We start from the raw sequence: 17,897 nt of genomic DNA, 5'->3' as shown, positions 1-17,897 counted from the left end.
TATTCCAGGACAGGTCCCGTACCCGGGACTACTTGGCCAACACAAAACGAACTCCACGTTTTTTATTTGTTTGGTGTGTGTGTGTGTGTGTGTGTTTTCATATTTGGCATTTTTGTCTTCTTGGTCTTCTACTTGTTTATTTTTGTTTTGTGTTTTGGGGGGGGGTCTTATTTGTTTTATTTTGAAAGAGAGAGAAAAAAGAAGATCAGGCTCGGTGGATAAGAGTTGGAGGAGAGGAAAACATGATCAAAATATATTGTGAAAACTTTTTAATTAAGATAAGTAAATTTTGTTAAAAAGATGAAAGATAAAAACAAAATTTTAAAAAGAAGAAAGTCTCTTCTTCTCAGTAGCTTAGCTGGCTTCCTGCATACCTCGATATCAGCTCCATTCTCCATTCGTATGTGTGGAACTTTCCCTTCTGTGACATTGCTCCGACTCCACTGGGGCTGAGAAGCCTTTCTCTCCACATTTAATCTTGTGGACTAGGGCCAAAAGAGAATTAGGAAAAATAACTCTTAAGATGTAACATCCTTATTAATGATGAACTCGAAGTGTGATAAGCCTTGATGAACGCCATAATATTTACTGTGTACAAAATAGTTTACTGTCTTTTTCAAATCCAGAACACAGTGCAAGTCACCGCCTCATTAGGCTAAGGAAGACCCTAAAGTGAGGGTGCAACTGTCAAAAGATTTGGGTGAAAAATGAGGGACTGACATTCCCTGGGACCAAATCGGAGCTGGACTATCTACGGCCTCCTCATACTGATGGATAAGCCAAGCCAGTTTGATTGGAAGCCCGCATTATTTGAAAATCATGGGAACCAACCTTACAAACATATTTTATATTCTAGATAGATGGCTAGAACTTCACTATAGATATTGAAGCCACACTTTAACCTCTGTCATAAATCTCTCTGTATCAGCTGAAGAAAAATAACAAAAAGTCTGAAATGTGAAAACGAAGTTTTCTCTGTATAAACAGTTTTTAAGAGCTGGAATAATAATGTTAATTGTTTGGGATCCTGAGAAAGAATTTGGACAGTGATGGAAGTTATAAAGCATATATAACTAACCGACTTTGCTCATCTCTGCTGTGGGCTTTAAGAGCTTTAAGAAGCCAATGGATTAGCTGACAAGGGCTCATTGGATGGGGACCGAGGGAAGGGAATGAAGAACGAAGAAGGGCTGTCAGTCTGTGTTGAGGAATCTTCAATATTTACCAAGTCTTTCATGGAAGGTTCTCTGCTAGCACTTTTTTCTTTTCTTCTCTCTTGTGAAGCAAAAATGTCTGCACTACCAATACTCGATGTCTGTGACATTTCCACCACCAAAACGGGAGCGTTGACTGCTGGACACACACACAGCAGGTCGGCCTGAGACGATGCGCAGTGGGGGCACTTCTTAGGTACTTCCTCCAGGCCATTGTCAGCCATTGGCTTAAATTTATAACAAAAATAACGTGAAAAAGATGTCTCCACTTTGTGCAAAAGAAAACCAGGTTAAAAGGGACGTGGTGGATTGCTGGTAAAAATGACAACTTCCGGTAGGCGAGGTCCTTGGGCTAACGAGGCGCTATGCTTCGCGCATGAGCTGTGGGCAGAAAAGAAGGCACCATTTAGCCAAGCTGACCACCTTCCTGACAAGCACAGGAAAGTCAGCACCTAGAACCAAAATACTCCACCAAGGAAAACTCATACTTGAAAGAAAATTGGACCATAACATGGTTACAACCGCAACAATAAGCCTGGCTTAGCATTTCTCAAGATGAACTATGACTTTAAAATCTAAACATACTGGTATAAAACATTGCTGTGGTTTTGTGACTTACAGCTTTAGGACGCTAGCTAACGGCCTCAGCAAAGATCTCATGCATGTCACTAAATGAAGGAATAACTGGGTTGTATAAGGCTATAATTGTAAAAGTTCAAAGGCAATATTAAAAGTAGCCTCACTTTTTGAGGGGGAAAATGGGCACAAGGGTTTTTTTTTAGTTTAGTATTGGTGTGTACAGAATTCTACCAAACTTGGCTCACTGGTTGTATGGAATTGAGCTGGGAAGATCTGAGCTGAAGAGAGGAGAAAGAATGACCTCCATGGTGCACACCGAAGAATGCCTTGGAAAACCTGCAGAAGCAACACGGAGAATATTCCAGTGGCTTCATGTCATCTAACTTCAGATACTCTTCAAAAGTATAGTTTATAGATAGCTTAACCTGGCTTGGAGGTATAGAATATACTTACTTTTACCCTTTGAAGTGGAATAAACTCGTTAGCATAGGAAATTAAATATTCTTATTTTGCTAAAGAAATGTATTTCTAGTCTTAGATACCTAGAATTAGTTGCTTATTTTTATTAATTAAATTTGTTCTTTGACAATTTGAGAGAGAGAGAGAGAGAGAGAGAGAGAGAGAGAGAGAGAGAGAGAGAAATCTTACAAATGCTTGACTTTGTTTTTGAAGTACATGAATCAAGACAAAGATAATGTGGTATATCCCTGCATACATTTTATGATTTAACTTCAGGCCCAGAAGAAAATGCTCTGCATTGCAGGCTAAGTATAAATCCTGTAGCCAACAGTGACTCCAAGCAGTGGGATAGACCTGCAAATAACAGGCTTTATGCTCAGGGCAAATAGTGCTTTTTCTTGGCAGGTGTACAAAAGTCCAAATCAAATGCATAAGGCATCATTCTATGGAGTGTTAGTAATAAGGTGCTATGGTACTTTTCTCTTTAACAGTGAGAAGCAGACATTTTTTTATAAAAGTCTGTAAGATGTATTCATAATGCAAGGCCTACTGAAAATGTAGTTGAGTTTCCTCCCTGCAAACACTACTCCGAAAAGCATGTTTATAAAGGGTTAGGGGATGGCTCGGGGTTAGGCACGAAGGCCTGAGTTCAGATCCTCAGCACTCAAAACCAGGGGTAGTAACATACATCTATAACCCTGGTGCCGTGGGGGGTAGGGGGAGACAGGCCAGCCCAATGAGTAAGAGTCCACTCAGGCTCAATGAAAGACCGGGTCTCAAACATGAAGTAGACAGAGGGTGTGTGATTTGCCACTATGGGCACTGTGGTGACTGTTTCCCATTTGCAGAAGCTTTAGTTTACTGTTGTCTTATTTCCAAAAGTCACTGTCGAGGCCAGTGCCAAGGAGCTTCCCTTTATGTTTTCTCCTGCACGCATCATGGCTTTAGGACTTACGTTTATTTACATTTAGATATTTTTACCTTGTAAATTGATTCTTATGAATCATGTAAGGATCCAGTTCCATTTGCGTGTGAATCTCCAGTTTTCTCAGCTTCATTCACTGAAGGGACTATCCATGTCCCCATATTGCCCTTGCCAAAACTTACTTGGCTGTATTTGTTCAGGTTGATTTCTTGAATATTGACTCTGTTCCACTGTTCTACCTGTTTTTGTGCCAGTATGCAGCTGTTTTGATTACTTTAACTTTTTATTACATTTTTAAGCAAAATTGCCAACAAGTATATAAAGAGTACTCAACATCAGTAATTACAAGAAAACAAATAAAAAACACAGTGAGCTTTATCACCCATTCTCCTACAGGCTCCTCGTTTGAATACCTGGTCCCCAAATGAGACTATTTGGGTGGTTGAGGAAACACATGAGAAGGAGCTGAGAGAAGGGAGTCACAGGGGATGGGTCCTGGCTGCTTTCTGTCCCATTCTCTGATGTCTGTCCGCTATGACGGGCACAGTTGGTGTCTTCCTTAACATGATGCTTTTGCCCAAACACATGGAGACAAGAAATAATGGACCAAACTCTCTGAAACCATAACTAAAATAAATGTTTCTTCCCCCAAGTTGTCCTGCCAGATATATTGGCCACAGCAACACAAAGCTAACAAATGTGGTCCATAAAGATAACCAGCACTTGAAACAAATCAGCAAAGATCATTAAAAGGTCGGTTAGGGAAACGGATCAATTGATAAACCTGAATTAGCGATCTGAGTTCAATCCACAGCACCCAAATGAAAACACTAGTCATGGTGGTGTAGGTTGTAATCATACTGCTGGGAGGCAAGGACAAGAGGATCCCTGGGGCTCACTGACCAGCCAGTCCAGACTAACTGGTGAGTTCCAGGCCACTGAAAGGTCCTGTCCAAAAAGAAAAGTAAGATGTTCCTAAGGATGGCAACTGAGAGTGTCTTCTGACCTTTGCCCCCATGCAACTACACATATGAACATGTACCCACATATACAAATATGTACACACACACACATATGAATGTGTACCCACATATACAAAGATGTACACACACATATGAATGTGTACACACATATACAAAGATGTACACACACATATGAATGTGCATCCACATATACAAAGATGAACACACAAATATCTATATGTATTTTTAGGCATGCGGTAACAAATCCTGCTGAGGATATACAAAGGAGTGAACCCCAGCACACTGCTATGGAATAATCTTTTTGTAAAATATTTGTCACTAAGATTGGTTTAATAAAATGTTGCCTGACTAGTAGCCAGGCAGGAAATATAGGCAGTACAACCAAAATAAGGATGCTGGAATGAAGGGAAAAAAACATTGTTTAGAAATAATAGGGTAAAGTCCTTAAAGAGGGAGAAAAGTAATATAAAACAAAAAGCCACATAAAAATAAAAACACACAGAGAGTCTGGATCCTGTAATTTATTATGCTGTCTTTGAATTTTTTGGCTGCTAGATTAAACCAACCTATATATTTTGAAAATGTCTTAACTTAAAATTTAATTCAGAAGGTGTATTGCACTGAGAGAGAGAGAGAGAGAGAGAGAGAGAGAGAGAGAGAGAGAGAGAGAGAGAGGTACTTTTATTTCCACAGGAAATGAGAGGCTGTGGATTCATTCTGGGTTTAAAAAAAAAATCAGGTTTGATTGAGGAAGACTCCCTGAAATCCTGACTGCAGACATAAAGAAATAAATCTAAAATAACTACAGGACATGTGATATATATTTTACCTGCTCAAACACATAGCAAAAAACTCATCTTTGACTTACTTGTGTATGATGCACAATCTATACCACACTAATACAAATATGTATATTACCTTTAAAAATGTATGTATTTTCAGAACACGGGGACCAGACAACAATGAAAATGGATGTCCCAGGTGATCCAGCATCCAGAACAGTTTCAAGGCTGCTGGCTGAGATGCTTCAGCCTCACAAACTATTCCAGCCAAAACCTAACAATTATCCTGATTTTATCAAGGTTCCCCCAAAGAACACAGGGCCTACAAACAACAAGAAGTGCTCTGGACAATGGCACCCACATTTCAAAAAAACTGAGTTATGGATGTTTATTATCATTTAAGGGGGCTGGTTACAAGTTGTTATTGATAATGGTCAGAGAAAAAAACTAAACAAAGGAGATTAGATTCAATGATCTTGTTCTGAAAATAAAATAGGAGATATAGAAATGATAGGATAAAACGGTAGATTATTAAATCTACTTTTTAAACTAAAAGAACAAACTACTAGTCTTAAATATTTTATAGTGGTATGGATTTTGGTATATTGATACAAATTTAAAGTTAATTTTATTATACTGTATGTATATTTGTACTGTTGTTTAGGGTAATATGTTTATGCAACTCCTTTAAAAATATAATATATAATTAAGAAATACAGGTTATTAGTCATCTATAATAGTCAAACTATAGTCATGTTAAGTATGTTTTCAACATCATAAACATATATTTAGATAGATAAATGGTCTTCAAACACTTCAAAGACCTGCAGAATATCATGTTTAATAACCTAAGGTTTTTCATGACAGTGAGATACATCTGCCCCTGACAGCACCAATCTACTTCAGAGAAGATAATGGTCACTGAAGAAATTCCATAGGGAGTTCATTTTCATTATGACAAAAGCTAACCATTTGAGAAAAAAAAAAACCTGCCCATACTTCAATTGCTGACAATATGCTGTCCAAACTGGACCAGCAGGACACAAAAGAAAGTGACTGCCAAACTTTGCCAAGACAAGGAAGGAAAGTTATTCAAAATTCCCTACATCTCAGAAAAGTCTGTCAGTTATACTGTAGGCCAAAGATAGATGCCCAACATTGCAGAAAAAATCTAGGATGACTGTCCAGTCAGCCAAATGTCCCTTCCATTAGACAATATTTCACCCTTCTGGGGTCTTCGTTGGAGTTAAATACTAAATAGTTAGAGTTAAAGTTTTCTTTAGTTAGGACAGAAAATACATTAGGTATAAAACTTTAAACTCACCAAGATAGGATAGATAATTAAGTATTTTCTCTAAATTTGCCAAATACAACTGAACTGAATGTTGCAACTGTAATTTTATTTAATGACTATGTTTGTTGTATATAGTTTTACTATGTTAAAATTAAAACCTTTTTAATTAGACAAAAGGGGAAATGCTGTGGAATAATCCTTTTGCACACTGTAAAGATTTGTCACTTGAATTGGTTTAATAAGATGCTAACTGGTTGGTAACCAGGCAGGAAATACAGGCAGGACAACCAACTAAGGATGTAGAGATGAAGAAGGGCAGAGTCAGGGGGAAATTCCAGTAAACACAGAGGAAACAGGACATGTAGAAAATGAGGTAACAAGCCATGAACCACATGGGAGAACCTACATAAGAAATATGAGTTAATTTAAGTGTGAGAGTAAGCTAAAAACAAGCCTGAGCTATTGGCTGGGCATTTACAATTAATATTAAGTTCCTGAATGATTATTTGGTAGCACTGTCAGGGCATGAAAACTCCACCTGCAGTACACCACTGGTGGAAATATAGATTGGTACAGGCAGTATGGCAAGGAGCATGGTATGAAGTTTCTAAAGAAATTCAAGATAGAATATCATCCAAGCCAGCAACAGCAGTGTCCCCTTGGGGTATAAACAAGCAGGGTGAGATCACCAGCTCCGACTGATCCTACTGACTCTGCACTCTGACCTGAAGTATCATTCACAATAGCCAAGACGTGAACAGACCTAAACGCCTGCTGATAGACAAGAGGGGGGAATATGATATAAGGATATAATTCCTCTTTTAAGAAGGAAACCTTACCATCTGCCACAGCATGGATGAAGCTAGAAGAGGGTTTACTAGGCAAAATAAGATAAACACAAAGACCCCTGTATATACGGAGTGAAAAGCAAAAAAATCACAAACATAGAGATGGGATGAAATGTTGATCAACACAGTGTCAGGAGAGAGAGAGGATATCAAGCAGACATGCAGAATAAACAAGTCTAGAGATCTAATACACAGTGGGATCTAAAGGTAATAAAACTGCTGCATTAGGGAATTCTTCCAAAATAAGTCACTAAGTCACTTTTAGCTGCTTCTTTCACAAAACCAACAACTACATAAGATGATAAATATATTAATCTGCTTCTTATGGAAAAGTATATATAATATAAATACAATACACACACTATCATTATGCTGTTAAATCTCAAACGTACATCATAAAATGCTAAATAAATGAATAATTTTCCATCTTAGGATGGATGTGGAGGGTCTGACAGCAGGTCTTCTGGCTTTGTCCAGACCACATGTCTTTTACATGCTCTCCAGTCCTCCGTAAGTCAGCATCACAGCCTCACCCACACTGACATGGGCTTCACAATGCTCTCCTGCTCCAGCTTTCTGATTTGCCCCTGCTTAAAGGTATTCAGTGGCTGCATTCGGGAAGCAGGAGTTTCTGAATGGCCCAGGAGCTTCATTGCTGATCTCCATCCTAACGGCCAACACAGTTGCCAAAGCAATGTCTGCCTCTTGCCACAGCAATTCTCAAACAACAGACTGAATGGCCACATGCAGAATTTCTGGATAAGAGCCCAAATAGGAGAACATTCACTCACATACAGTTCTTTCTCAATTGTAAACTGATGTGACAGATTTATTAGCCAAGAAAATCTACAATCTGAGCAATCAAATGTTACTCATATTTTAGAGGCATAAAATTAAGCATTGAGAACTCTTTTTTATATAAACAAGATTAATAGATCTTTTTCTACAGAATCATGACATTATGTTCAAGTGGGAATAAATATAAAAAGATTTATTAGAAACCAAAGATGCTTCTAATATGTTTCTGTGTATCCCCAAAGAGTGGACATATGCAAGAATTTTTAAAAAGCAAACAAATTTGAATCCTGTCAGTATTTAGCTAATATATGAGCTTTCTTTGGGGGAAAGATTTTCCCTTCCTTTTTAGAACCAAGCCAAGTCAATGGGACATTTTTGTTACTGAAAATCTCTGAGTTTTTATTTAAACATAAAAAGGTTTCTTACATATTGCCCCTAGAAAATACACTTACAAGCAATTTCCTCAAGAAAATGAACACAAGAATGGTTTTATGAGATATAACTAGCTGCAATTTTCTTTGCCAAAAGCAATTTTTCAGTTTTCTTAGCTAAGGCTGTGTCTACAAGAAACCTAAACAGTCAGTCAATTCAGTCAAAAATGTGTTTCATTCAAGTCAAAAGAAGAGCCTTCCAGGCTTCCTGACCTTGCGCAGAGCGACCGACTGGCTGCCCGCTCATAGCTAACTCTGGCTGTTAGCATGGTCACAAGCCTGGAGAGGAAGCGGATGAGCTTCCCAGGCCACTCTTCCCTTTAGACTCAAGCTGATCCACCATCCCACTGAGGACAGGCTACAGAAATTATATTGTCTTATCAAATGATTTTTAGTATATTTAAATTTTACACTATTTCAGAGATTTTTTAAAAAAACCTAGTTAATAGGGCTGGAGAGATGGCTCAGCAGGTGAGAGTACTTGCTGCTCTTCCAAAGGACCTGGTTCAGCACCCAGCAGCCACGTCGGCAGCTCACATGACTGTGGCTCCAGTCTGGGGAATCTGATGCCCTTTTCTGAGCTCTACAGCACCTGCATGCATATGGAGCACACACACGTGCTGAGACACACATGGACACACGCAAGTCATTTCAAAACTGAATGGGCGATGCTAGCTAATCTTTGTCTTCTTTCTATTGTGAGTCACTAACATTCCTCACTACAAAATGAGGACAGTCTGCAATGTGCTCCTAACTGGTAGTTAAGGTAAGAACAGAAGTGTGAAGGATAGCTTAGTGGGGCTGGAGGGACAGCGCTGTGCTGAAGGACTCACACTGCTTTTACGAGAACCCAAGTTCGGTTTACAGCATCCAGGTCAAAGGATCCACAACCCCCTGTAACTCTAGCTGACACCTCTTCTAGACTCTGTGAGCACCTGCACTCACGCATGCCATCACATACATGGACACAATTAAAAATAAAAACATCTTGCCAGGCAATGGTGGCGCACGCCTTTAATCCCAGCACTCGGGAGGTAGAGGCAGGCAGATCTCTGAGTTCGAGGCCAGCCTGGTCTACAGAGTTAGTGCCAGGACAGGCTCCAAAGCCACCGAGAAACCCTGTCTCGAAAAACAAAAAAAAAAAAAAAATACATCTTAAAGTTTTTATTAAAATAAAGAAAGCTCGGTTTAAAGAAGCAGGATAAAACCAGAAATCAATCTCTCTCCTCCTCCTCCTTTTCTCTCTCTCTCTCTCTCTCTCTCTCTCTCTCTCTCTCTCTCTCTCTCTCTCTCTCTCTCTCTCTCTCTCTCTCTCCTCTCTTGCATTACCAATGAATGCAATGTCTTTTCTCCCTATATCACCAGCATCAGGAAACTTCATATGTACAGAGGCTCTTCCTTGTACGCACTCAGCACTCAGTGAAAATTTGAGTGTGGATTTTGTGAGAAAGGGCTAGAATAACAAACCACCTGTATTAAAAACACAGAAAAAAAAACTCTCAAGGAAAGGAGAGGGCTGTGTAGGGTAAGGACTACTCAGAGTGAGTGTGGGGCTTCCTTGTGGAGCTGAAGACAGGGCACAAGGGATTGGACCTCTCCAGCTAACGGCGAACATATGAGCGACTTCAGCTTAATACAAGAGCTTCCTAACATCCACAGTTGTCAACCACGCAAGGAGGGCAACACAGTCAATGGAACCGATAGAGCAGATGTAGGAGGGCCACGTGGTGGGGAAGACATAGGGGGATTGAGTCCCATGCTCTTGGATAGGAAAGATCAACATAGTAAAAATGGCAATCCTACCAAAAGCAATCTATAGATTCAATGCAATCCCCATCAAAATCCCAACACAATTCTTCACAGACCTTGAGAGAACAATAATCAACTTCATATGGAAAAACAAAAATCCCAGGATTGCAAAAACAATCCTGTACAATAAAGGAACTTCCGGAGGCATCACCATCCCTGACATCAAGCTCTATTACACAGCTACCATAATCAAAACAGCTTGGTACTGGAATAAAAACAGAGGGACCCATTATGGGGTTAGCAAGAAACCTGGCTCTAGAAAAATTCCCAGGAATCCACAAGGATGACCCCAGCTAAGACCCTAAGCAAGAGAGGAGAGGGGGCCTGAACTGGCCTTGCCCTGTAATCAGACTGATGATTACCTTAAATATCACCATAGAACCTTCATCCAACAACAGACGGAAAAAGAGGCAGAGATCCACATCGAAGCACTGGACTGAGCTCCCAAGGTCCAGTTGAAGAGCGAAAGGAGGGAGAGTATGAGCAAGGAGATCAAGACCACGAGGGGTTCACTCACTGAGACAGATTGCCTGAGCTAATGGGAGCTCACCAACTCCAACTGGACTGGGAATGAACGAGCATGGGATCAAACTAGTCCCTCTGAATGTGGTTGACAGTCGGGGCAGACTGAGGAGCCACCGATAGTGGCACTGGGATTTGTCTCTGTTGCATGTACTGGCTTTTTTGGGGGGGGGATCCTGTTCTCTTTGGATGTATACCTTGCTCAACCTAACTGTAGTAGGGAGGGCCTTGGACTTTCCACAGGGCAAGGTGCCTTGTCCTCTCTTAGGATTGGAGAGGGAGGGCTGGGAGAGTGTGGGGAGGGAGTGGGAGGAGAGGAGGGAGTGGGAATTTGGATTGGTATTTTTTAAAGTAATAAAATAATAATAATAATAATAATAACCACTTCTCTGAACTATAAGCTCCATGAAGACAGAAACCATTTCCTCTTCAGCCTATTTTCTCATATTCAGCAAAAGCTTCCCATTCAATAAAGACAATTGGCAGGGATTCACTGGTATGAATAGTGTTCAGAGCTTACAAACACAGTACATATTATAACATCTGTAACAGTGCTATATGACATGCAAAACCAGAACCCATTGAGTCCCCTGACCAAAAACACTGAAGCACAATCCATCTTGCCTCATTTTGTAGCTATGATCCAAAGAAAGACACCAACTCCTGGAGAAGCCTGGTTCAAGCGGCTAATTTTCAGCTGGTTCTGAGGTCCCTCTCACACTTACACTCTTAAGTTATGCTCTTTTCAAGACTGTTTTCAGGCATCTAGAAAAACAATCATTTCAGTGACTTTAATGCTTTTATTTTTCTTGTTTTTTTGTGTGTGATTTATTTGTTTGTTAGAAAGACAAAGAAAGAAACAACATAAAGTTGGGTGGATAGGGAGTTAGGAAGAACCTGGGAATAATTGGGAAAAGAGAAAATATGATCAAAATATATCATATTTTGTATGAAAAAATTTAATACAAAACCAAAAACTCAAGAGAGAATGTTGTAGAATATTAATGTGTTACATTTGTTTATGCTGTGAAACATTTGTTCAATAATGCAAAGATGTGTTGCATTCTTTTATGGTGCATTTGTTTAACTCTGTGAAGCTGTGCTACTTTGCCTGTCTAAACACCTGACTGGTCTAATAAAGAGCTGAACAGCCAATAGCAAGGCAGGAGAACAGATAGGTGGTGCTGGCAGGCAGAGAGAATGAATGAGAGGAGAATTCTGGAAAGAAAAGATCGAAGGAATGAGTGAAGAGAAAGGAGTGGAAAAAAAGAAGGGTCCAGACACCCAGACACGGAATAAGAAGGAAAGAAAAGATATACAAAAATGGAGAAAGGTAAATGCCCAGAGGCAAAAGGTAGATGGGATAATTTAAGAAAAATTGGAAAGAAACAAGCCAAGCTAAGGCCGGGCATTTAAAAGAAAGAATAAGATTCCATGTGATTTATTTGGGAACTGGATAGCAGGCCCCCCAAAGTGAAAAAGAGTAAAATAAAACCAACTACAAGAGATGGGGTCACAACAGCGGCATGACGGTTGGGGTGAGTGGGTGACCAACCGTTTCTCATTGGATTTCAGGTCTGCTTCACAGGAAGAAATTCACTATATATTTCATTTTTACACCAGAAACAGAGGACAAGAAGTGGGACCTTTTATATGCTCCCCGTTTATAGTGGAGACAATAATGTTCCCAAGTCTATGCAACTGTTGTAGGAAGTAACTAACGACACTGTAAATGCCCCATATTTTGGCCATGTTATTGATTTGAAGATCATTACTGCTTCTTTGTACTACCACAGAAGGATTCAAGAGGCACATCTTAAGAGCATGGGTTAGAGTTCACATGATGAACACATCAAGGAGTGGCTCCCCAGTCAAAGAAAACAAGGGGCAGAGCCTGGCCCAGAGTAGTAAATGAAGATGGTTTTTATTTGAAAGCAGTATCACAAGAAGAAAGAAATTTATGTCTTGGTTGAAATGAAAAGGAGGAAGCATTTCTAGAAAACGGTGACTTCACTGAGAAAAAAATCTTACCAGACTCAAAAAAGGGTTATGACAGTGAGGCAGGTAAGCATAGGGAATAGCTTAGCTATCTGGGACTCCACTTGACTTGGGCTATACACACACCGCTCTCTTATCAACGCATCTACCAATATAGAACTCCCAACTCTGGACAATGGAATAAGTTCCTCTTTCCCCTAACAACTGTCGAAAATGCCCCCTTTGTGGACAGTTCCTATTCAAATGTATTCTAGATTTGTTTGGGTATGAGATTAAGGGATCCAATCCAACCTATATTAGTTTGGGGCACATGTGCCATGAGGTAAGCTGTTTCCTCCAGGTGAATTTTTAAGGACAATCCCCTATTTACTAATTAAACCTATGAATAAATTGGGTGTGCGTATGATTAAAATAGAACACATTATGGAAAAGACATACACAGAAAACAAAAGTTCATATAACCCAAACCTGTCGCTCAAAACACAGAACTGCCCATAGCATACCCTTTAGCAACCAAAGCCCTCCTTTTAGACCCTATAAAAGACCCATGCAATAGCTCCCAGCCTTTGCATAATCACTTGCTCAACGGGTCAGATGTCATTCTTGACAGCGTTTCTGGTCAGTACTATCACTTTGCTTTTGAATAAAGTTTCCTTGCTACTTTGGAATTTGTATGCATTTTTACTTCAGTTATTTAACTAAGATGCCAAGAACCTGGAGACACCCATACCAGGCATCAACCACTGTTGACAGTGGAGTGGGATGCTAAGTTCTTGTTCTGAGAAAACTGCCACGAAGAAATGGTTGCAAGAGCCCAATCTTCAGGCTGCGTGTCTAGCCCTGATACTAATCAATAAGACTTGAATGAACAGAGTGGCTGCAAATTGCCTACAGTAACTTTCAGCAAGCAGAAGCTCAGCAACAGTGTTCCTGCCTGCTGAAAATACAGACATTCAAAAGGGTGACTAGGCTACAGCTGACACCATCAGTCCAAATCTATTGCCATATTAATACATTAGTATTCGGTGACAAATTCACTGAGGCCAATATTTCAGTACCATAAAATTTATGGCTCATTCCTAATTTGTGTCAAAATAACAAACAAACAAAAAACCAAAGGAAGAATTCCCCTGTAACTTCAGTGATAAAATATTAACTTCTTTGTTTTATACACACACAATACACACTCCTGTTTCAAATTCAGCACCATTGTCAATGAAGCCACATCAATCCTAAGCAATGTACTGCCATTTGGGAGTTGAAACCCCTCAATTCTTAAACCAAATGTGAGTATTAAGTACCAGAGGCTGTCGGAGGCAATGATTCCCTGTCACATGCACAGAAACTGAAGAGCTCTTGGCTGGTGTTAAGGGAAGAGGAAAACACGCTTCAGCACTTCCAAGACTCAGCGTGCTCATGGGCCCTCACCCACATGCTCTCTGCTGCCTTGGATGCAGCATACAGCAGCAGTGCCTACATGCCCGCCCAGCAGCACTGTTACAAAGGCACAGTGCAGGCAAGATCCTGACACAGTTTGCACTCAGTAAATGGAGGCACTTATGACTAGCATGCATCTCTACCAAAACCCAGTGGGTAACAGCAGCAGAAGAATATTTTGCCAATTTTAATCTCTAAATCTACATGGATTCTGGGATACAAACTATCATCTAATGAGCTCATAGCAAGTTTAGAATACAACCTTGGGGGAGTCTGCTCTGGCTATGTGCAGCTGAGCTGCAGAGGAAGTGATTTGACGAACTGCCCCACAAGCAACTTGTCATGTGCTAAATTAAAAATGCACAAGGCACTCAAATTTCACATTTATAAGAATTTTAATTTTTAAGTATGTAAATTTGCAATATGATGGGTAGCATTTTAGCTTAGCTAAAACCACAGATTATTAAATAAAAATGTTGCTAATGTACATTGTAACTTCACCACTGATTGAGAGGGAACACTATGCAAATGATCGGGTTTCCAGGGAAAGAGGTCATCAGTCCACAGATTCGTATCAGGTGAACTTCTGAAGCCCTGCAAGGGCACTGAAGAAGCATGTGATTGAAATCGATAGAGCATACCATTTGCAAACACTGCTGCCCAAGGAAAGGCAGCAAGCCTGGGGCATGCTATTAGTAGATTATATGATTTTATTGACAGGTTCAAGATTTTTAAAGACAACTGAGAATAGAGAGGATTTCTCTGTTGGAGTCAAAGGATTTTTCTCTTCAATTAAAAGGAAATACTTTATTGTGAAGAGTAAAATAACCTCTGTAATGTTTGAATATTAATATTACACTTTCGTTTACTCCCTAAAATAATTGTCAAGCATACTGATAACTGTCTGTAATCCCTGCTCTTTGGGAAACTGAGGCAGGAGGACCATTTGAGAAAGGAGTTTGAGGCCAGTCGTGGTAACAACATAGCAAGACCCTATCTCAAAAAAAAAAAATTGGTAATTCTGATTAAAATTAAGGTCATTTTGTTTGACAGCTCTGTATCAAACTTCATATTCTTTACAAAAAATACAATGATTGTTTAAGGCAGAATTATTATAAATTTATTTATAAAAATTCCATGCAAATGAATATAAAAATCTAAACACCTGGGCTCCCAGACCATTACGCGTGCTTCCTCTGCTGCTGACAGAGTAACAAACGAGCCGGTCTGTCAGCTCCAAAGGCTTTGGGGCAAGCAGTGGGGCTACACTTGGCATTTAAGGGAGCTTAGGCAGGAGTTAGGCAGGAATGTGTTTTTAAAAAGAAACCACAGGGATATACTTCCTGGTCTTCTTACAGGGGCTATACTCCTTGGATACTGCCTCTCTCTTCCTATCCCACCCAGCTTGCACCCAGAACCTCCCCCCACTTTTCTGCCTCCCTCTTCGGGCACATAACATCACCCAGCTCTGCCTGTTTGGGTGCTGGGACCGAATCATGAGGGCGGTAGTTCCTTTGCTTCAATAGCCTGCCTGCAGCAAGCAAAGTAGGCGTTTTGTTTACGAGCTACCCAACCAGCATGGATGTTGCAATAGGAGCAGCGGGGCTGCATCCCCAGCACCCTGGCCACCTGGCTAGCTTATGCCCCAAAATAACAACACACAAACTGTATTCTTGTAAACACTGCTTGGCCCATTATATCTAGCCTTTTCTCGGCTAACTCTCGCACCTGGACTAGCCCATTTCTAATAATATTTGTAGCACCCCAAGGTGCGCTTACCAGGAAGATTCTAGCCTACGTCCATCCTGGGTCAGACCTTCATCGCATGTCTCAGAGAGCAGAGCTGTCGAGTCTACCCAGGAGAGGGGAGCATGGAGTCTCTGAGCTCACTTCCTCTTCCTCCCAGCATCCTGTTCTGTTTACTCCTCCCACCTATGTTTTAACCTATCAGGGCCAAGCAGTTTCTTTATTGCTTAACCAAGGAAATCAACAGATTGATATGACACTCCCACATCACACGGAGATCTGATCTAGGCACCAGGAGAGCCATCACTGGGGAGTGCCATCACTGGGAAGGTATATCAGTGGGCAAGGAGACCTGATCCTGTAAAAGAAGATCCATTGGGGAGCATTTGGAGGAAGAGATGGGCAGGCGCCAATGCAAGAATTCACCCAACAATCTGAAAAGCAACATGAAACCACCAGAAACCAGCAACCTCACAACAGGAGGACAGGAACACCTTAATCAAGAAGAAGTACAAAAATTGACTTTATGAAAGTGATAGACGCGCTTAAACAGCATGTAAAAAAATGCCCTTATAGAAATGGATGAGAAGTATAACAGAAAGTTTGAAGAATTGAATAAATCAGTGAATGATACCCTAGGAAACCAAGAAAAAACAACCAAACAGATAATGGAAACAGTTCAAGACTTGAAAACTGAAATGGAGGCAAGGAAGAAAACACAAACGGAGGGCCGGCTGAACATGGAAAATCTAGGTAAACAAACAGAGACTACAGAAACAAGCATAACCAAATGAATACAAGAGATAAAAGAAAGAATTTCAGATTCTGAAGGTAACATAGAGAAAATAAACGCACTGAACAAAGAAAACAGCAAGCCCAACAAACTCTCATCACAAAACATTCAGGAAATCTGGGACACAATAAAAAGACCAAACCTAAGAATAATAGGAGTAGAAGAAGGAGAAGTGCAGCTCAACTGTCCAGAAAATATATTTAATAAAATTATAGAAGAAAACTTTCCCAACCTAAAGAAAGATATACCTATGAAGGTTCAAGAAGCATACAGAACACCGAATAGGCTGGATCAAAAAAAAAAATCCCCTCGCCATGTAATAATCAAAACACAAAGCATACAGAATAAAGAAAGAATATTAAGAGCTGCAAAGGAAAAAAGCCAAGTTACTTATATAGGTAAATCTATCAGACATACACCTGACTTCTCTATGGAAACCATGAAAGCCAGAAGGTCCTGGATAGATATACTGCAGAAACTAAAAGACCATGGATGGAAGCCCAGACTACTATACCCAGCCAAGCTTTCGTTCACTATAAATGGAGAAAACAAAATTTTCCAGGATAAAAACAAATTTAAACAATACATAGCCACAAATCCAGCCTTACAGAGAGTAATAGAAGGAAAATCACAAACCAAGGAGTCCAACAATGACCACAATAACTCAGACATCTAGAGACTTTTCACGAGCACAACTCAGAGAAGGAAAACACACAAACTCTATTACTAAAAACCAGTGGTAGTTAACAACCACTGGTCATTAATATCACTTAATGTCAACGGGCTCAACTCACCTATAAAAAGGCACAGGCTAAGAGATTGGATACGAAAACATGATCCAACAGTCTACTGTTAACAAGAAACACACCTCAAGCACAAAGACAGGCACCTACTCAGAGTAAAGGGCTGGGAAAAGTCTTATCAAGCAAATGGACCTAAGAAACAAGCAGGTGTGGCCATACTAATTTCTAACAAAGTTGACTTCAAACTTAAATCAATCAGAAGAGATGGAGAGGGACATTTTATACTCATAACAGGAACAATTCATCAGGATGAAGTCTCAATCCTGAATATCTATGCCCCTAATATAAAAGCACCCACGTACGTAAAAGAAACATTACTAAAACTCAAGGCAGCCATCAAACCGCATAGTAGGAGAATTCAACACTCCTCTCTCACCAATGGACAGGTCAATCAGGCAGAAACCTAACAGAAAAATAAGAGAATTAATGGAGGTAATGAATCAAATGGACTTAACAGACACCTATAGAACATTCCA

The 17,897-nt window shown here is 40.1% G+C and overlaps 1 protein-coding gene across 6 annotated transcripts in view; it reads right to left on the bottom strand.

Moving 5' to 3' along the window:
* Stk33 (serine/threonine kinase 33) overlaps nt 1-17,897 on the bottom strand; it is a 186,022-nt gene that overhangs the window by 68,479 nt on the left and 99,646 nt on the right. For all 6 annotated transcript variants that reach the window (XM_050163319.1, XM_050163318.1, XM_050163320.1 and 3 more), the window contains 2 exons: nt 1,226-1,595; nt 375-485 (listed from right to left, as the gene is read on the bottom strand). In XM_050163319.1, coding sequence (XP_050019276.1) covers nt 375-485; nt 1,226-1,438 — 324 coding nt within the window. In that variant the 5' untranslated portion in view covers nt 1,439-1,595. The remainder of the gene's footprint in view (nt 1-374; nt 486-1,225; nt 1,596-17,897) is intronic.

Source organism: Alexandromys fortis, unplaced genomic scaffold (assembly GCF_014885135.2).
Source record: "Alexandromys fortis isolate MF-2015 unplaced genomic scaffold, M_Fortis_MF-2015_v1.1 scaffold_129, whole genome shotgun sequence".
NCBI lineage: Eukaryota > Metazoa > Chordata > Mammalia > Rodentia > Cricetidae > Alexandromys > Alexandromys fortis.
This window is presented reverse-complemented; position numbering and strand designations above follow the sequence as displayed.